The 21,617-nt window shown below is 40.9% G+C and overlaps 1 protein-coding gene across 6 annotated transcripts in view; it reads right to left on the bottom strand.

Moving 5' to 3' along the window:
- Positions 1–21,617, bottom strand: part of COL16A1 (collagen type XVI alpha 1 chain) — a 283,723-nt gene that overhangs the window by 49,597 nt on the left and 212,509 nt on the right. The window contains exons 40-50 of one of the 6 annotated variants that reach the window (XM_073615404.1): positions 20,186–20,227; positions 20,073–20,111; positions 17,671–17,724; positions 15,646–15,699; positions 15,371–15,409; positions 15,089–15,196; positions 12,338–12,364; positions 12,167–12,238; positions 12,040–12,084; positions 9,990–10,034; positions 5,214–5,267 (exon numbers count right to left, since the gene is read on the bottom strand). In XM_073615404.1, coding sequence (XP_073471505.1) covers positions 5,214–5,267; positions 9,990–10,034; positions 12,040–12,084; positions 12,167–12,238; positions 12,338–12,364; positions 15,089–15,196; positions 15,371–15,409; positions 15,646–15,699; positions 17,671–17,724; positions 20,073–20,111; positions 20,186–20,227 — 579 coding nt within the window. The remainder of the gene's footprint in view (positions 1–5,213; positions 5,268–9,989; positions 10,035–12,039; positions 12,085–12,166; positions 12,239–12,337; positions 12,365–15,088; positions 15,197–15,370; positions 15,410–15,645; positions 15,700–17,670; positions 17,725–20,072; positions 20,112–20,185; positions 20,228–21,617) is intronic. The other 5 variants (XM_073615405.1, XM_073615408.1, XM_073615406.1 and 2 more) reach the window with 5 other exon arrangements.

The raw sequence follows: 21,617 nt of genomic DNA, 5'->3' as shown, positions 1-21,617 counted from the left end.
TGATGGAAATTCCGACAGCAAATGTCCGATGGAGCATACACACGGTCGGATTTTTCGACAACAAACTCACATCGAACATTTGCTGTTGGAAATTCCGACCGTGTGTACGCGGCATTAGTCTGATGTAATGGATGCTAATTATTCTTAAAAGAAAATGAAATGGTTGTAAAAAACCACCCTCAATTGTCCATATGATGTGTATTTAGAAAAAGTTTTTTGATGGGTGAAGAAGATCTCTATGAGCTCCATATGAGAGAACTTAGAAGAGTTCACAAAAATACTGTATAAACGACTCACATTTTAAAACCGTTGATATCTAACTGAACTGAAACCGAAATGTCTGTTATGCATAGACATCCTTTAACAATGCCTGAAATCTCAATTTGTCTGACAACTGTCATACCTGCATTAGCTGCTGTGCTTGACAAACCATTTACAGTCTATTGTGCTTGACAATCAGCGTGAACACATTATTCAATAAGCTTAAGTATAGCTGAAAACTGTGATAGAGAATTTCTCTGCATGGCTCCTCATACTTTATATCCTCTATCTCTGACAACTTCCAAGCTAAGTGATATTTATCTAATGCCACCATCATTATTTTTCATAAGAAGTTGTATTACAATAAGACTAGGCTGTAACAGAATTCATTATATTTTACAGTGAAGTAGTGGAACACTAGCAAGCCATGGATAATCTATTCAAATAAAGCAAACTCTGTCCAGTGAAATGTAATCCACTTGGGTCATTAGGTCATCAATGACAGAATTATATACCAGTAAAATCATTTAGTAAACATCGAAAATGTTAGTTGCTTTCCTTTAGGCTACACATGGAATGAAATGGGTTCTAGTAAATATTTTCTGGCTTATTTCCACTATAATCTGAATTAATGATGCTACTAAAGCATTACTTTGCAAGTAAAATATAAAAAGGCTATAAAATGAAGAATTTTAATATTTGCACTATATTGAAGTAGTGCTCAAGTAAGGGATTTTCAGACACTGCATCCCCTGCAGAAATGCAAACAATAAAAGTGTTTTACTACTTTAATTATGTTTAGGGATTTGGAGAAGTTACTCCACATAAACATAATCATGAGTGATTGGACCTGCACAGGGGGAATGAGTTATACACAATCTATGCATATAAGAAACTCATACAATTGCCCCTACTCATGTTAAACGTATTTTTCGGCTATTCATACATACACTTTTAAAATGTAAAGATTTTAAAGTTTTGAATAATGTGGGAAAAGGGTGAATCTGCTGTTGGTATGTTCATTGATGATATTTTTTCAGCAATTCCCAGGGCATTTCTATCAGCTGAACTTCCACTTTTTAACTATTTGGAGGGCAATAGAGTGTGCTGAACTTTCTATTTTCCCTCTTTGGAGTGCATTCTCCATACACTTTCTTGGCCAATCCACTAGGTCTAGCAACAGATTCACTGGCTGATACTCTTTATAGCTACAATATATATGAAGAATGCATCCTATTGAGTGGAAACAGGAAATTCAGCTCAGAACAATGTCCTGGATTATAGTGAAACAAAAAGTAAAGAAAAATCTTGTCAATGAGACACAGGTGGCATTACACACTGTCACTGACATAAATTCAAATCCTCACCAATTCAGGCTGGGTTCACACCTCCGACAGATGCGGCTCGCAGCACGGGTCCGGTGTGTCCCTATTCTCCGTTTCAGGGACGAATCAGGGATGAATTTTTGCCTGAATTCGGCCCTGAAATGGAGCCAAAGACAGGACTCGTTTGCAAGCCGCTCCGCAGCCGCAACAGAGATGTGTGAACCAGCTTCATAGAGAGCCGGTCACAATCTCCTGTCATGCGAATTGGATGTGGAAACTCGTATCCCATTCGCATAGTTGTGAACCCAGCCTAAATTCAACATTACAAAAACAGTTCTCAAGTTGCACTTTAATGCCTTTCTTTAATGTTTGAAATGCACCTTAAGGGACAGATTTTGAAGATGAAGCAAAGATAAGCCATAAGTTTTTGTCTGGTATTCGCTGCTATGTGACAATGCTCACCAGTTGAGAGCACAGATCAGTGCTCAGCATGTTTGTCATTATGAGAACTCTTAATGCCCTCCAAGTCACATCTACAATGAAGCACATTAAAGCCTCATATCAGGTCATAAATGCACCAGTGATAGACTTCAAGGGCACACACAATTACTAGTTTTAACAAAGAAATCCAGGCAAATTTGTAGAGTTAAACTCCATGCTATTGAATTAAAGCAGACTTTACCTCCTTTTTAAGTTCTTAGATTCTATCAAAACTATAAAAGTTGCCACATGCTGTATAAAACCAAGCATGGGTTGGAAATGAATATACAAAATAAATAGCGCAACTAATAATAAAAGTCCATTACACACAGTCCATAAACCGTAATATAATCACATCACCACAATGACACATGTGAAGAAATGTCCAACTCTCCAAAAGTGCCGTGCATGCTTCTAACAATCGAGTGAACTGAATACTCACCTCAATGTTTGACCTCATAAGAAAGATCAAATAACGCCTAAGATCTTGCCCAGGGCAATAACTGGAATATCACTAAATCGGCTTACTTATATCACCCCCTAAAGGTCCTCCACAGGCTTCAGGAACTACTTGCTCTCTTATACTTGACAATACCTCTCATCAAAAGGCATGGGTATATATAGAATACAAAAGAAGACCCATAGTGCTCTCCGCATATGAAACAATTTATTCTAGCTCAGCAGATTTAAAGGGGTTGTAAAGGTAAAAATTTTTTCACCTTAATGCATTCTATGCATTAAGGTGAAAAAACTTTTGACAGTACCGCCGCCCCCAGGCCCCCCGTTTTACTTACCTGACGCCTCGAATCTTCGCTGCTCGTCCTCGTCATCTTCATTGCAGCTCAGCCTGGTCGCTGATTGGCTGCAGTGGATGGATTGAAAGCAGCGCAGCCATTGGCTCGCGCTGCTGTCAATCACATCCGATGACGCGGCGCGCCGGGGGGCGGGGCCGAGTGATACAGCGAGCGGCTATAGCCGCCGGCTGTATCACGGGAGCGCGCCCGCAAGCACTCACCACCGTGTGAGGGAGCTCGCATTAAGGTGGTAAATGCTTGCGGGGAGGAGCTGAAACAGCCGCCGAGGGACCCCAGAAGACCAGGTTCGGGGCCACTCTGTGCAGAACGAGCTGCACAGTGAAGGTAAGTATAACATGTTTGTTATTTAAAAAAAAAAAAAAATTAACTTTACAACCCCTTTAAAACACTTACAAAGTAAAAATTCAGCAATTCATGCACTAGTATACATCCATGTGTTCCCCAACTCACCACTCTCACAGTTGGCCACAGGCTTACGTCACAAGCTCAGCTCTGTGAGCTCGGTCCTGTGATTGCACTTCTGAAAGTAGGTCCTACTGAAGAAGTACAATCACAAGGAAACAACGCGTATAGAGACGAGCCTGTGATGTCATCCTGTGGCCATCTTTGAGAGTTATGTGTGGTGAGCTGGGGATGTATGACACATGGATGTATACTAGTACATGCATTGCTGAATTTTACATTTGTAATGCTGCGTACACACAACCGGTTTTGCCTTCGGAATAAATTCAGAAGGTTTCTCCAACAGAACTCCGACAGAATTCCATTCAAGCGGTCTTGCCTACACACGATCAAACCAAAGTCCGATCATCCAGAACGCGGTGACGTACAGCACGTATGACAGGACTAGAAAAAGGAAGTTCAATAGCCAGTAGCCAATAGCTTCCGTCTTGTACTTGCTTCAGAGCATGCGTCGTTTTTGGTCCGTCGGAACAGCATACAGACGAGCGGGTTTCCAGATAGAAATTGGTTCCGACAGAAATATTTAGAACATGTTCTATTTCTAGGTCCGTCAGAATTTTCAAAAAAATAAAGTCAGATGAGGCACACACACGATCGGAATATACGATGAAAAGCTTCCGTCTGACTTTTTCTGTCAGACATTCCACTCGTGTGTACGCGGCTTTTGTGTTTTCAATCTACTAAGCTAGAATAAATTGTTTTATATGTGGAGAGCACTATGGATCTTTTGTATTCTGTGTATACCCATGCCTTTTGATGCGTGGTATTGTCGGGTATAAGAGAGCAAGTAGTTCCTGAAGCTAGTGGAGGACATTGAGGGGATGATATAAGTAAGCTGATTTGGTGATCTAATTCCAGTTATTGCCCTGGGAAAGATCTTAAAGTGGATGTAATTCTGAATTTTTTTTTTAACAAAGACTTCTACCTGGTACAGTAGAGGATGTCAAGTCATCTGTGCCCAGTCTTGCCACGAAGAGTTAATACGGCTCTGAGCAATCCTCTTGTCTTTTTTCAGTAAGATAAAAAAACGAAACACATAAGTTTGTGTCACCACATCCCCCACTGCTGTGACTGACATCCCATTTCTTTATCACCTGCAGGGCTTGAGAGAGCAGAGTGTGTCTTATGATTCCAGCTTTCCAGCTTCAATCCCCCCCCCCCCTTCTTCTCCAGCTCTCCCAGGATTGGCTGCTCCACACCTCAGCATGATTGGGCAAGTCATGTGGTGCCTTTCCTGAGTTTTGACTGGATGTTACTCAAAACTTAGGAATATAGAGGTGGGCAGGGAATCTCGTGACATCGCGACTCCGCCCTCCGAGCATCGGCAACCACTGATTCCAGAGTTTTTGTGGGGCTCCTACTGCTGAAGGGGGTGACATTTGCAAGGTAGGGATACATGCAGGAGGCTTTCATGTATATATACATTAATACTGGGCCATTAGTTTATACTGGGTGAGTGGTGGGTTTACATCCACTTTAAGTGTTGTTTGACCTGTCTTATGAGGTCAAACATTGAGGTTAGCATTCAATTCACTCATTTGGTGGAAGCATGCACAGCACTTTTGGAGAGTTGGACATTTCTTCACGTGTGTCACTGTGGTGATGTGATTATATTATGGTTTATGGACTGTGTATAATGGACTTTTTTTATTAGTTACGGTACACTATTTATTTTGTATATTAGCTATTGAAGGGGTGTTGTGGAATCACCTGCACATTGTTTGAGCAAGCAACTAATATTTTTATTTCTTTATTTAATATTTTTGTTTTTATTTGAGATTGCGCTGATTGTATTTATACTTATCATGAGTTGGAAGTGCCTGCTCTTTACAATCATAGACAGAAAGGGAGGAGGCTTTAATTGTCTTACCAGTTCTCCCTTTTCTCCATGTGGTCCAGGTGGTCCTCGTTCTCCCTGCATGCCCTTTTAGTAGAAAAAAAAAAATAGTTAGATTGGGTCATTACATGACACTGGGAGCAAACACCAGACACCACTGCTGCTCTGGGGCTATTTCCCAGTGTTTTGGAGCTAAAGCAATACTTACCCTATTTGTCATATAGAAAGATGGATATTTTTTACCATTAAACCAATACCTTCTTTTAATACAAGCATTAACATCAGGCCGTAGATCAAAAATGCCTCCAATATGCCAAGTTTAAATTTTTAAATGTTAATGCATTGTGTAGACTGTTTCTTTAGATGGTAGTTGATTCTGTCATTGATCCAGAATCCTGCTGATTTTTTGTAGAAGCCAAATACTACAACAGAATCTAAGCTAACTGTAGGTTATAGAGGTAAGACATTAGACATAACCCAGGAGGCAATGCAACAGTTACACAAATGAATTAAATACAACAAAAGTAGTTGTGAATGCCACCTGTTATAGTGACAGATGGAAGGAGGGATGTGTATCAGGCTGCAGCTACTTTTGCTCTGTTACAACGTTTATTTATTTTTTAATCTAAAGTCTCTGGTGATTAGTATATAACATATGAATATATATTAATGTAAGCATTTTCTTGGGTTACTAACAACAGATTTGTTTCTTGATCATATTCTACTACATGTGCTAATTTTAGCAACTTCAAAATCTTTGGAAAACTCTTTTTCAGTTTCATTATATAAGTTCTACTATTTTAGGAACGTTAGTAGCCACAGCCATTAGCAAAACAAGTTTGCTTGACACAGACCCCTACAGTACAGAAAAAGTAACACCAAAGCGGGCAGGGTAGATGGGACCCGCTCACCAAAACATATACAAAACACAGCTAGGGTAGACTGGAGAGTAAGTAGAATGTGTGACTAGACAACAAGGGGCTCACATGGAAAACATAAGGATAGAATGGTTCACTTAGATTATGGGAGGGATACATACATGACACAGTGATGTAAGTTGCTCTGATATGGAATGAAACAAATTTCTTAGTTATAATAGTTTTGAGAAAGTTGGGCACCAAGACAATGGTAGGTTATAAAATGACCAAAATACTATAGTTTCCTCAGAGTTTCTACAGATCTGATATATTTCTGATTTTCTGTGTAATTCTGGATTTTGCAAGTATACTGTATATCTGTATATTGGATTTATTATTTTCTTTACACTTTGAAGCTATGGCCCAAAGAAATAATAAAGTTAGCTTAATGGTCTAGGTAAGCTTCATCCTACATGAGCACTTTTAAATCATAGCTATAGGATTCTGAGCTATGGACAGTTTTGGTATTGTCTTTGTGCAGAATCTAATAATCTATGCATTGCTGTAACTTTCTTTCTCTTATTAAGTACTGGTTCTCATTGGGGCGATTTCTGATGTGACTTGAGTCACACAGAATCGAATGACAAGGGAAATTACATTATTTTCAATGTTGTCTGTTCATATCAATGTGACTCTCTATGGTGCAATTTTGGAAAAGATTCCTGTGCTACTTTGGTGCAATTTCAATGCAATTTGGCTCTATAGAATATGCTAACCACATCCAAAGTCACAGTACATAATTGCACTGAAAATTGCATCAAAATCGCAACACAGTAAAGCATCACACTAAAGCAGAACTAAAGGCAAAACTTTTTTTTTCATCTTGGATAGAGCAAGAGAAGGTTATAACCCCGTCTGTTTTATTTTATTTTTATTCATTAATGTCCCATTGGGGAGATTTCCCTTCGCTTCCTATCCCATGGCCAAAACAGGATGTGGGAAGAAATCTGGCCAAAGTGAGGGAATCCTTGGTTACCATCAGGGTCACTAGAATTAGTGCCCTCATTGGATGATTTCCCCTCTAAAGTATTACTGTTCTGAGGACAACCCAGCATTTTGGGATTTTATTTCACTTTCGATGATAATGGTAAACAGGACAAATAGAGATGGTGAATCTCCCTAAGGTTGGCACAGGCAGCAATGAAAAGTGACAGTTGTTCTAATCCCTCTCTACTTTATCGAAAAACAAAAAAGAAAAGTTTTTCCTTTAACTACACTTTAAAAGTGAAGTTCGGGAATAAACAATCATACTCACCTAGATGCCTGCAGAACCGATCCCAGCTGCAGCTGTCCGCTGTCCGCTGGATCTACACCGAGAATTGAGCAATCAAAAAACGCAGATTACTCAGTTCTCTGTATTCAGTCTGCAGAGAGCGAGTGATTGTCACCAGCTCTGCCCCTCTAGCGCTCATTGGAGCACTGGGTTGTGGAAGGGACGAGATTGGCTGGCCTTGCTGAGAGGCTGAACCAGTGGGTGGATCCTGACTGTAAAGTTGAGATGTTTCCAGAGCCTGGATCAGCTGAGTGACATCAGGCAATAGCACGCTTTATCCCACTGTCGGCTGAAAACAGGTCACAGGAGTGCAGAATGAAGTGCACTCCAAAGATCCATAGGAGAAGTCGGGTCAAAATAGCTTTGGTCATACTTCTCCTTTAAAGTATAACTACAGCCCAAACTTTTTTTAGATAGAATAGGGAAAGCTTAGAAGTTCTTTTCCCTGTCTCTATTGAAGCGTTTGTCTCATTTCCTGTCTAAATGATACAAAGTCACAAGTACAGGAAATTAATAAAACTTTCCCTAATGGGACCACAGAGAGCAGTGGAAACCTCACACTACCCAAAGTAAAAAATGTTTGTGTTGGAGATACAATATATTGAGAATTTCTACTTCAATCATCATGAGAAGCAAAATTAAGACCCCACTGCCATCAGCCATTTCATTCTCTGCCTAGAATGCTAAACTTCTCCTGCAGTGTCTTTCAGAAGAAACCAGTCATTGCATCCATACCAGTATTACTATGGGAAATGTTATACCTGAATGAATGGGCGTAGTCCAGCAAGATAAAGTTAAAGGGGTTGTAAAGGTTATTTTTTTTTTTTAAATAACAAACAAGTCATACTTACCTCCTCTGTGCAAGCGTTTTGCACAGAGTGGCCCCGATCCTCCTCTTCTGGGGTCCCTCAGCCACGGTCCTGGCTCCTCCTCTTCTCGAGTGCCCCCTCGGAGAGCCACTTTCCAAGGGGGCACTCGTGCGGGCAGGCTCCCAATTCCTGCTGCTGCGTACATTAACACAGACAGCAGGACTCGGCCTCGCCCTCCTGCTCCCGTGTCACTGGATTTGATTGACAGCAGTGGGAGCCAATGGCTCCTGCTGCTATCAATCTATCCAATGAGGACCTGAGACAGCAGCTGGAGCTGCTGTGCTCATCCCCATCGCTGGAATGATCAGGTTCAGGTAAGTAAAAGGGGGGCTCTGAGGGGCTGCTGCACTACAGAAGGTTTTTCACCCTAATGCATAGAATGCATTAAGGTGAAAAACCTTGAGGGTTTACAAACCCCTTTAAGAACAAAAAAAACAAGGTTTCCAAGTTTACTTGTAAGCCTTTTTACACTATGGGGAAGGGGTTATTGTAAGCCAGGGTTCGTTTTCCAGCTAGATTGGATGAGCTGTAAAACAAGGGTCATATTGATAAAAGCAGTTAATCTGACATTCGCCAAACATTCACTGCAAGCAAATCTTCCTGGTGCATGTGTTTTAAATGACAGTGACTGATTCACCACCAGTAAATTTATGGTAAAATCACATTCCCTAGGTTATAAAAATGTCTACATATTTCTAAAGCTTTTATAAATGTAAGTTATTTTTTAGTCTTTTTTTGTATGATGTATTGGATCTGTATTTTTGGTGCAGAGATCTTGGTGCCTGAGAACTGATAGTTTAGGCACCCAGTAGAGTAAACAGTGGTTTAGACATTGGTCTAATGTTAGAGGTTAGGTTAAGAATTGGATTTATGTTGGTAGGTCTTAGGGTGTAGATTGATGGTCAACTTTCAGTGTAGATGTTACCTGCTGGTGTTAGGTTGCATTCAAACGCACTCACTACGATTAGATGCAAGAGCAGGGGTTCCTGCAATTAGCTGTAAGAGGTAGTCCCATTGAAAGCAATGGGAGGCTGCCAACTCTAGCAGTTAATCACGCCCACTCACATGTAATTACTCACACAGCAATCACATGTGAGTGATTGGGCCCGGATGCAGGCTACCTGAAACCCAAGGCCGATCACTCGCATGTGATCACTGCATGAGCGATTACATGTGAGCGGCAGTAATTAGCTGCAAGAGCTGGCAGCCTCGTATTTCTTTTGATGGTGCTACCTCTAGCAGCTAATCACAGGAGCCCACCACTGGGGTTCCTGCATTTAATCAGAGTCAGGGTGTATTTGCAGTTGTGAATGCATCCAAAATGTTAAGTGATAACTTTAAGGATACGGTTAAGTGTCCCAGTACGGGTTATGGCAAGTGTTAGGATTAGGGTTTTCAGCACTGAAAACCCTGTGCCTAGAACAAACAGTGCCAGGCTTCTATCCCTCGTCAAGTTTATGCACCTCTAAATAGACTAAGTAATGTGGGAAGAATATATATTTGAAAAGTTAGAATCAGGGGTCAGCTTTAGAAAGATTTTAGAAGTAGAAGGGAGTCTAGAAACACATAGGTGGAGGTTGTCTCACAAGTGATAAGACTTAGGGCACACAAGGGGTGAAATCTGAAGTTACATCAGGTGTGGCACAAGAGGTAGGCTTTTGGCACAGCGCTGGTGAAGTTATGTGACACATGGGGTTGAGGGTAAGGGGATCAATAAAGCGAGCAGCTGGGGGGAGGGTTACATTCTTACAGGTAATCCGGGGGAGCCAAGAGAGCCTGGAAAACCTGGGGGCCCCTGAGGGAAAAAATAGGGGTATCAAAATTCAAGACCCAATGCTAGTAGGATGAGGAATAAGAGCACCCAGAGTAAGAAAACCTGACCCTCTGGAGAAATCAGCATCAACAACATTATTAATATTGTTAGGTCACATTTCACATTTTGTTACATTTTTCACACAAAAGGCAAAACTTTTTGTAAAACAAAATCTGACAAAACATGTTATTTTTTTAATATATAAACTAACTTAATTTAAAACTTGATATTCAATATTCTAGATTGAAAGTGGGAACCTCAGTTACTTCATCAAAAAAGCATTATTATGTTCTGGTCATGAGGCACCTTAGAATTCAGATGCATGTAATGGTATACCAAATACCATAGCTGAAAATTGTTGGTGCTTTGTTAAAAATAATTGTCATCAAGGAAGAGTCTGAAAGTTATCTTACGGCATTAGTTCACTGGATCAGTTCCAACTAGGCATACAAAATACTGTGCAAATATTACTTTTACTGGACAGCTTGTTCATTATAAGCAGGGATTTTTTCTCTCAGAGAATAGGTGCAAGTACTCCCCCCTTCTGGGCCACCCCTTGTCTCCGCCCCTGCCCACCTCCTAGCAATTCCCCTTGGTTCCATCCCCTACCCTCCTCCCAGTACCGCCCCTTTTAGAGAATACAGAACCAAGTATTATTTTTTGGTACTAAGCATTTTGTATATAATTTGCTAATGAAAGGCCTCTGCAGCCAACAACAATAGACCCCATCCAACAACAATGGACCCCCCCCCCCAGCAACAATACCACCCAGCAACAATGGGAAATCCTAGCAACAATAGACCCTAAAATCTACAATAGAACCCCCCAGTAATAATGGACCCTCCAACAAAATACCCCCCAGCAACAATACTGTAGATTCACCCTAGAAACAATATTAAATGATTAATATATTAACCTCCCTGGCGGTATGATTATTTCAGATTTTAGGTGCTGAAAGCGGTACCATTATTTTGCATGGAAATTTGGCATTTTATATTGTAGGCCTGTAATTCTTAGGAATAATTCACTTAAATCTGTCCAAACCAGAGTCTAGTAGACATCCCGGGTATGATAAAGTTTGAAAAACAAAATCATAAATTATAATATAATAAATAACTATAAATAATTATACCAAATAATAATATAATAATAATACAAATTATTCAATAATGTAATCAAATCAAAAACACTGAAATTTGCTCAGTTGCAGAATTGTCGCTGTCATTACTTTTCAGTGTTTGATGATGGATTTCCCCACAAAGCACTATCGCTCAATTCTGTGAGTGATTCTAACTTATTATTGCTGTTTTCTAGTTGGTCTAAAACCGCTTTTGATGTAAAGGGACAGTTTTGGTTGCTATGGACAATCTCCAGTTTCCAGGCAGAAAGAACAATGTATTGTGTAGGTTTCGCTTTTTGAATTTGACGCCGTTCTCCGTCCCCGTGCGTCGCAACACTCACAGGGAATGGAGCCCGGCTCTGTGATGAATCGAGCGGAAGATGAGCCGCTCACACTGCGGGGAGACATCGCAGGATCCAGGGGACAAGGTAAGATCTTCCTGGATCCTGCGATGCAATCCTGAGTCTGGCTCGGGGTTACCGCTCTTGGTACTGAAATTCCACCCCGAGCCAGACTCAGGAATACCACCAAGGAGGTTAAATAGACCCTTCATTCTATAGTAGCTCTCTCCCATCAACAACTGATCCCACCCCACCCCCCCCCTTCTCCAGCAATATAACATCCCCCGAGCACCAATAGATTCCTCTCACCAGCAGCAATAGACCTCCCAAGCAACAATAGATTTCCTCATCACACCCTACCACCCGTGGCATTATATATATCCACTGCTGGAGGTGACGGAACTGCGTTCCCCTGCGTTCCCACTGAATAAAAGCCCTAATTATAAATATGGCAAGGGCCTGTTTTAGAATTAATGTTTGCATTGTGTTTATTCTTAAATACATTAGGGATGAAAGAGGGACTTACAATTGGTCCAGGGGGGCCAGGAAAACCTCTTGGTCCTGGAGGCCCCTGTAATGATAAAGGAACAAATGATACTGATATATGACTAGGAAAAAAACATAGCTTTTACAGGAAGAAACAATCTTTTTACCTCTTCTCCTTTTATTCCAGGCAATCCTGGGTGACCTTGTCCACCTTCACAACCAGGATCAGGTTCGTCTCCCTAAAAGATGAGAACGGGTGGAGAGTTAAGGACTGTTATCAAGGACTATGACACGTGCAGAGGAGGACCACAACAGCTGTAGCTCAGAAAATTACTTACAGCTTCTTCATTCTTTTCCAGTCGACACTGAAAAGAGAGGAAAGAAAAAGCACACAGGTAAGAATTTCCATAGCAAGAAAAAGAAGTAATGACAACACATTGTAAAATGGGATATATTGGATGAATAAACATTGGTGAGCAGTTACAGCACAAAATAATCTACTATCACAAATATTTAAGATTATTGCAGGCATGTGATCTGCACTGTGCTGGAACAGAGATTTAGCAGACAGAGATGACAGGACAACATATAAATTGCAACTCATATACTCTACTTGTTTCCCCCAATTATTTACACTGTTATTGGTATTTATTACATTCAGGTAAACTGAGGACAGCACACATATTTTTAATAGGAGTGAGGACATGAGGAAGGACAAAACTTTTTTACTCTATTGCAGCGCTGGATAGTTTAACATATAGACAATTTAGACCTATCATATTCAGACTTACTGACACAAAACTGTTGCAGTAACACACCATATTTTCACACAACCACACTGCTTTGTCACTCATACACCTCTAGTTCTCATTAACCCCTTGCCCTCTACCCCACAGCAGTTGTACTGCTACAGGGCGGCAGCTGTGCACCGGATCAGGTTTATATACGTGATACCGAACCTCTGCCAGCAGGTGGCGCACGCATGCTGCCGGCAGGTCCCGGAAACTCGATGTCCACTGGCACCCGCCGATCGTGTGTAAACCACTCAGAACAGTGATCTGCCTATGTAAACAAGGCAGATCCCGGTTCAGACAGGGGGAAGGCATGGATCCTGTGTCTCTGCAAAGCAGGGGCTAGAATCCATGTCTTCCCCTAGTAAAACCAGCATATATAGAACACACAAACACTGGCTAGGCACACAGTTAACCCTTTGTATGGCCTAGATGTTTAACCCCCTCCCAGCCAGTGTCATTAGTATAGTGACAGTGCATATTTTAGCATTGATCACTGTATTAGTGTCACTGGTTCCCAAAAAGTGTCAACAGTGTCAGTTAGTGTCCGATTGGCCGCCGAGTCACTGATCGCTGCCATTACTAATATAAAAAAAAAAAAAAAATTCCATAAATACATCCCATAGTTTGTAGATGCTATAACATTCATGTAAATCAATCAATATACGCTTATTGGGTTTTTTTTTCCCAAAAACAGGTAGCAGAATACATATTGGCCTAAATTTATGAAGAAATTTAATTTTATACATTTTTTCAATGGATGCTGTTTCTTTTTTATAGGACACAATAACAACATTCATTTTAACTCAACATGTAAAGTACATTAATTCCCAAAACTATTAAATATAGCAAAACACAGGGGCAGTTTATGATGCCCCTATTTCTGTGGTCTGGTGTAAAAGCTGGCACCACGCCTTGATATTTATCATATGACACTGAGGAACATTGCTAACTGAAAAATGTTAGGCATCCACACATATAACTAGGAATAATATTATAGCAGGAATGGACTAAGATTGGGTGTCTCTGGTAAACCTGGAAAACAATAGGATGAACAAAACCAGACAGTATGGACGTATGGACCGTTTTGGACCGTATGAACTTTATATTCCATTGTTCTGAAGACATAGGGGTTGATTTACCAAAGGCAAATAGGCTGTTCACTTTGTACAGACACTTTACATGGGAATTTCACTTGGTTTTTGACATTACACTTTGCAAAGAATACCCAATCACTTGCAAGGAAAATAAAAAAACTGAATTTTTAATTGCATGTGAGTGGATAATGGAAGTATGCAGAGCTTTGCCTCATTTACTAACTCATTTTCAAAGTGAACAGTCTATTTGTCTTTAGTAATCAACCCCATAAGGACTGATGCTATAGTTCCATGCAGTTTTGGAAAATGCCAAGCATGCATGCATCTGGAGTGGGAAAGATAGGTCTAGCAATGCCTGGACTGTTACATACTATTACTAACATACTAACATTGCTAGTAACAACTGAAAGCCATACAAATTAATTATCCAAAAGTAGACATTTCCTTAAGAGCCGGTTCACACTGAGGCAGCACGACTTGCAGCGTGACTGTCTCAGGCGACCTGCACACGACAGCAGTAGCGACTTGCAAAACGACTTCTATATAGAAGTCAATGTAAGTCGCCTAAAGTCGCCCCCAAAGTCGTACTGGAACCTTTTTCTAAGTTGGAGCGACTTGCGTCGCTCCTATTAGAACAGTTCCATAGTATAGAACGGGACGCGACTTGTCAGGTGGCTAAGTCGCCTGACAAGTCATCCCAGTGTGAACCGGCTCTAAAAGCTTTCTTAGAAAAATGACCAGTCACACAGATGACTGATTTGCTAAAGTTCTATTTGCTAATGTTCTATTAAATAGTAAAACAAGCCCCAATACTAAAAATGTTGGTGCACAACATTTAAACACACACCAGGCTGTTGCCTAGTGATTCAAACAATCTTTTTGACTGACATACAGGGGTTGATTTACTAAAACTGGAGTGTGCAAAATCTGGTGCAGCTCTGCATAGAAACCAATTAGCTTCCGTTTTTTTGTCAAAGCTTAATTAAATAAGCTGAAGTTAGAAGCTGATTGGCTACCATGCCCAGTTGCATCAGATTTTGCACTCTCCAGTTGTAGTAAATCAACTCCACATTGTCACAACAGCCGACAGCAATGTCATTCAGATTTCCTCACAGATCCAAACAGCACATCCACAATAACAAAACAACACATTAAACTCCAAAATGGCACTCATGTTTTTTACACATTTGTATTTTCATACCCTCTCACAGTCCTCTGCTCCAGGAACGCCAGGCTGTCCTTGCTCTCCCTTCTCTCCTTTCATGGCGCTGGGATTGTTCTGCACATTGGCACAGTCCCCACAAATACTCTGTATGAAGCAGGGTATATCAGATAAACTAGTTCACCCCCAACAAAGAGGCTGGTCCATTGTTCCAAGGATTTCCCACTAGACACATAAACTTCAAAAATAGGCCACTAAAATAAATTAAACCTTTGATGCAGTCCCACAATCCTTTTTTGTCATTCCCTATGACATCCTCACCTTCAGGACATCAATGTTTCGTTCTGCAGCCAGGGGTCCCTAAAAAAAAAATGTGGGCATTAGAGAATAGTCAGAAAAACGTAGGCAACATGGGACACACAGAACTGCACAGGGACCCTGCAAAGCGAAGTGACAACATGGAGACACCAGAAAAGGATGGGAAGGTGTGCACATATTATAGCTGCTCTACTTCCTCTATTTGCCAAGGATTAGGGATACATGTAAAGAGCGTGGCACTGACACATAGCATAAGCACACCAGCGCTCTATACCTACCAGTTCTCCTGGCACTCCAGGTGGTCCTGGCATACCATTGTGTCCGGGCAAACCCTACAGTCAAGGGAAAAAATCTGGGGCTAAAGCACATGCTAGAGTCTCCATCATCTGCACTGTGTGTTTTTTTGCACCCACTTATTACACTACCAATACCAACAATTTAGTGCTAACAGGACACACAGCACAGTAATGAAGGCTACTCAGCCCCTAGGTGATAGCTGACTACTATTATCTTGTATTTATCTTATCTGAATAATCTTATTCAATACAGAACCTCTCCCTTCTTAAAGTCTGTACCTGTTTCAGAGCTCATTTGTCATAGACTGGAACAACACATGTTAAAATAAGACTGATCAAGGGTACATATGCAAGAGTATGACCCAATCCTAGGCCTCCAGCTAAGCTACAATATTCTGCTGCTGTCCATTGACCACGTTTACGATGGTACAGACTTTTCGTGGGCTCATTTGGTCTAAAGTAGGGTACATTACTAAAAAAACTAAAATGGACTGCATAGTCAGGTTTGATTGATTTCAGTTACATTACTTGGAAGAGCAATAGATCTTGTTGATCAATAGGTTGTGAGCAAATGTGTATGGCTTTGTGTATTGTAAAATTCTAAATTCAAATGCTCTGAAACTTGATTCACAATTCACTTCTATTACTCCCTAAGTGCAAGAACATTTCTATAACTATTGCTTGCGGTAATTTTAACTGAAACTGGTGTTCAAGATGTACAAATCTTGTTTCTGATTGCTTACATTTTTGCATCTTCCATCCTAGCAAGATGTGTAATGTATAAACATTCATTTTTACTGTTTCCAGTGACTGTTACTTTTTGATTAAACTGAACTTCCTTAAAAAGAAAAAAGTACAGAAAACAAAATTCACATTCAAGTGCAAGCACAACTTATCAGTATGAGCAGCATGGTGGCTAAGTGGTTAGCACTTCTGCCTGGCAGCATTAGGGTTGCCTGTTCGAATCCCAACCAGGACACTACCTGCCTAGAGTTTAAATGTTTTCCCTGTGCCTGCGTAGGTTTCCTCTCACACTCCAAAGACATGCTGGTAGGTTAATTGGATCCTGTCTAAATTGGCCCTAGCATGTGTATGAAAGTGAGTTAGGTACCCTCCTTGAGGGCAGGGACTGATGTGAATGTGCAATATACTGTATATGTAAACCACTGTGTAAATTGTCAATACGTGTAATAAAGTCTTCTGTTAAAAGAAAAAAAAAAACATTTATTTATTTAAGATTTATAATAAAATTTTCTGTTTTTGATAAAGTACCTTCAAAGTGCTCCTAGCCCTCCAAATCCTAAATTAAAATACTGGATTTCTGAAAAGTGATGACCATCATCAACAATCAGGTCCCTGCAGCACTGGTATTGGACTAGTGGACACTGAGGCCGCATGCCACATGTTTGCCTTTTCAAAAGTCAGTATTACCTCTTGTATCTCTTGACCTTCCCTCTTAGATTGTAAGCTCTAAGGAGCAGGGCCCTCTGATTCCTACTGTATCAAAGTGTATTGTATTTGTACTGTCTACCCTCAAGTTGTAAAGCGCTACGTGAACTGTTGGCGCTATATAAATACTGTATAATAATAATAATAATAATAATATTTGAATATGGAGCCTGTTGTGCTTTGGGGGCATAGTGAATATGCAAAATAAAAAGCCTGATGATATGAACTGTTAAGTTTTCATGCCTGATGTCAATTTTGTTTTATGGACTATGACTTTGCCTTAAAATATGCTTGTCATAAAAAAGCAAAAAAAAAAAAAGCTCACAACATTGCAAATACTTCCTCTAAATATAAAAATGTTCTAAGACTCACCTGTAGCACATTATGTAAGTTAGACCATATATCTCTAGAATAGCTACTGCAGTCTTCCTATTCATGTCTCCTCTGTGTTCATTATGTATCATTGTGGCTGGGGAGACTGTGCTAATAACAAGTTTATTGTGCCTAAACATTTTCACTCAGAAAAAGAATACAAGGAGAATTAAGAATACGGCTCACCTGATGACCTGGTAGTCCGGGAGGACCAGGAGGTCCGGGTGGTCCCGGGGGTCCCTGAAACAGAGGGATCAACAAACAAAAATAGATTAGAACTGATTAACTGGGAAGGCAAGTTGCTTTTGTGTAGTCACCGGCAGCTGTTTATTATTTTATTATTATTATTTATTAAGATATATTTATACCATGCTTTACTTGCAATGTGATATTCTGAAAGGCATCTTTATCATACTGTATTTTTTTTTTGAAAGAATACTAATCCTACAGCTCTCATCAATCATTCCTTACTTAAAGTGCTCTTTCATATTTTGTAATGTTGTGGTGCACTACTGCACACACTTAACATGCAGTATTGTGCACAGTACCAAAGAGTGCATTAAAGCAACACATCAATTTGGAATGGGCTGCCTACATGACTTAACAGAATTGGAGTTTGTTTTTACACAGTGCACAACAATGCAAGGCAGGTGTGCTGTCATTCACTGCAGTGCAAAAGTATTGTCAGCTACTGTAGTTGTGTGTTCAGGGATTATTCTAAATGAATGGCAATGAACCAAACAAGCTGTTGTGTGTTATAGTAATGCATAGGTCTGAATCGGACCTGAATGGAAATGCAACCAGAATTGCTGCTAACAACTGGTAGAATTAAAGTCATTGTAAAGTTTTTTTGTTTTTTTAATATAAAAATAACAAACATGCCTATACTTACCTGCTCTGTGCAATGGTTTTGCCGCATAGAATGCATTAAGGTGAAAGACCTTAAGGCTTTAGAACCACTTTAAAGCGGAGCTCCACCCAAAACGGGAAGCTCTGCTTGTTTGCTTCCTTCCCCCCCTCCGCTGCCACATTTGGCACCTTTCGGGAGGGAGCAGGTACCTATTTTTGACAGGGACCCGTCCCCACTTCCGGGGGACTTCACCACAGCGAGGCCCCCCGGAAGTTTGGCTCCCCTCCTCCTTCTCCCACCGCTGGGCCATTCACAAAGCGCAGCGTGCCTCAGGCATGCACAGTAGGGAACCCTAAGGGCTTCCCTTACAAGGAACGGTGGCGGCAGCACCTGAGAGCCAATTAAAAATTCGGCTGGGGTGCCAACATCACGGATCTCTGGGCCGGTAAATGTCCTAATATTAATAGTCAGCAGCTACAGTATTTGTAGCTGCTGAGTTTTAATTTCTTGGTGGGGGAGCTGGAGCTTTGCTTTAAGGCATACAGATTGGGGTTGATCTACTAAAACTGGAGTAGCTGTGCATGGTAGCCAGTCAGCTTCTAACTTCAGCTTGTTCAATTAAGCTTTGACAAAAAAAACCTGGAAGCTGATTGGTTTCTATGCACAGCTGCCCCTGATTTTGCACTCTCCAGTTTTAGCAAATCAACCCCATTGAGACTCTTAGACATTTAGCCTAGGACTAGGTTCACACTGAGTGCGGGAATGAAAGCGTGCGAGTTCAGCTGAACTCGCACGCTTTCATTACCGCATGTCAGTCCCGATTTCAGCAAGCGATTTCAGAGACATCTGTGTGGGTTTCTGCACACATGTCAATGGAAATCGCACTCCGAAATCACCAAAAGTAGTATAGAAACTACTTTTGGAAATCGGTGCATCGCCTCACCGGTTAGGACGGTGCCATGTCAAATCGCACCAGTGTAAACCAGGGCTCAAGGCAAATGTCAAAAATGTCAGATTAGGTGTACAATATTGCAGCCTGTCAGTCCTAGAAGAATAAGGAAGGAATCTAGAGAAAATAGAGCTATATACAAGACACTAGGCTCATGTCTGCTTGGTGTATAGATTTTCAGTTATGGGCTAGCACTGTTCTGTATTCATCCAGTCACTGAGTGTTAGCATATCTACTGGCAAGAATCTATTGGCAAAAACTAAGACCATGTGGCTATAAGTATAAGTCCATGCTAGTCAGGATAATTGAGATTGGTATGTGAGTTTGCCCCATGCCCAGTTTTCCTTTTGTTAGTTTTTTTTCTAGTGTGTGTGTGTGTGTGTGTGGTCACATTTTCAGCTGCATTCTTACTTTACTAGAAGTTGTTTGTGATTTCCTTTAAGTCACTGTGTATATGGACAAAACTTGTTTTTGCCATTATGTTCTTTCTAATAAAGGGCATTGTAAGCATCAGAAAATATGCATGCATCTCAAAGACACCTTCATGTACATTGATTAGCTTAGCAATTATGAATTATAATGAATACATTATGAATACCAATTATTTTATATGAGCATTTGGCATTTGTATTAATCTGCTAACATGCATGGCAATAATTTTACCAGGAAGCCTTTGGGCCATGTATTCATGTCTTTTGGGTTTATGACAGGAGGACAAAAGAGAGAAAAGGTAATTGACATGTCATTGTTGATAGAGAGATATTAAGAAACAGAAAACCCAAAACTGACCTGAATTCCATATCGCCAGAAATCACTATTTGATGAATCCTGGAGATCAAAAAAGGTTCAATGAGCCAGTTAAAGATTAGTCACTTCCACTTCAAGCGGAAGGACACACTTACCATCCATGGTCCAGGAGGACAGGAACATACTCCACCCTCTCCCTAAAATGAGATTAATACTTCATCAATTCTTCTGCTAGTCTCTGTACAGTAATAATTTAGTGAAAGTGTTCCCTTTGTTCTGCTATCTAATGTGGTCATGAGATAGCAGAGATCACAATACATTACCCAGATTAGCAAGATAGCAAATCAGTACGGCCCCTAATTACATCAACTGTAATAGCCAATCACACTGTAGGGAAGGGAAGCCAGATAGTTCTTTTGTTGTCTGAGTACCAATGGGTACATTTCATGTCCTGTCCCACAGGCAGAAGCTAGAGGAAATCTCCCAAAGTTCCCAAATTCCTGTCTTAGGCATCCTATACATTACTCATTTTTGTAAAGTCAAGTGGGTGGAATAAAAAAAAAAAAGACCTGATTCACCCATCCACACACTTGATGTAGCTGGAGGAATCACTCCAACTGAGTCTTTGTATTCTGACAGCTGGGAGTCTTCCCTGCCATCAGAATACACAGATCAGCGCTGGCAGTTATAGCCGGTGGAACTGACTGATCAGGAAAAACCCAACTCAACCCACCCTCGGCCAACTTCTGTAGAACCAACCTGCCCATACATGGATTGAAACTGGGCCAGTCCCTGCTGAACATGCTGAATCTCAAGCCATGTATGGTCGACATTAGATAGGTGTCCCCATTGGAAGATTTCTCCTCACTTCTTGTTCTGGAGACAATTTTGGACTTCTCCTCACTTTCTGTTTTGGTGACGATGGTCCCCTGTACAAAGAGGAAACTTGACAAGGAGTCTGATCCTTGCCCACTTTATTCAAAAATTAAAAAAAATGGTTTTGCCTACAGATACACCTTAAAGCAGAGTTCCACCCAGAAATGGAACTTCCGCTGTCCGGATCCCCCCCCCCCCTCCAGTGTCACATTTGGCACCTTTCGGGGGGGGTGGGAGCAGATACCGGTCTAATACAGGTATTTGCTCCCACTTCCGGTGAAAGATCGCTGCAGTATCCATGTCCAGCCCCTCCTCTGTCCCCCCCTGCTGTCTTCTGGGAGACACACAGGTCCCAGAAGACAGCAGGGACCAGTCAGAACATGCAGTGCGACTTGTGCATGCGCAGTAGGGAACCATGCTGTGAAGTCGCAAAGCTTCACTTCCTGATTTCCTTACTGAAGATGCCGGTGCCTGCACTCGGAGCCGAGGGACGGGTCGGCTTCGAGTGAGGATATCGCGGGCGCCCTGGACAGGTAAGTGTCCTTATTTTAAAAGTCAGCAGATGCAGTATTTGTAGCTGCTGACTTTTAATTTTTTTTTTTTTTAGGCAGAACTCCACTTTAATTAATTTGTTTCAGTTAGGTTTGCTTACAATAATTTAAATATGGATCATAACCTATTACAAAGATAATTACAAAGCCTCTCACTGAA

This window comes from Aquarana catesbeiana, linkage group LG02 (genome assembly GCF_042186555.1).
Source record: "Aquarana catesbeiana isolate 2022-GZ linkage group LG02, ASM4218655v1, whole genome shotgun sequence".
NCBI lineage: Eukaryota > Metazoa > Chordata > Amphibia > Anura > Ranidae > Aquarana > Aquarana catesbeiana.
Note: the sequence above shows the minus strand (reverse complement) of the source record. Positions and strands in the feature narration are given on the sequence as shown.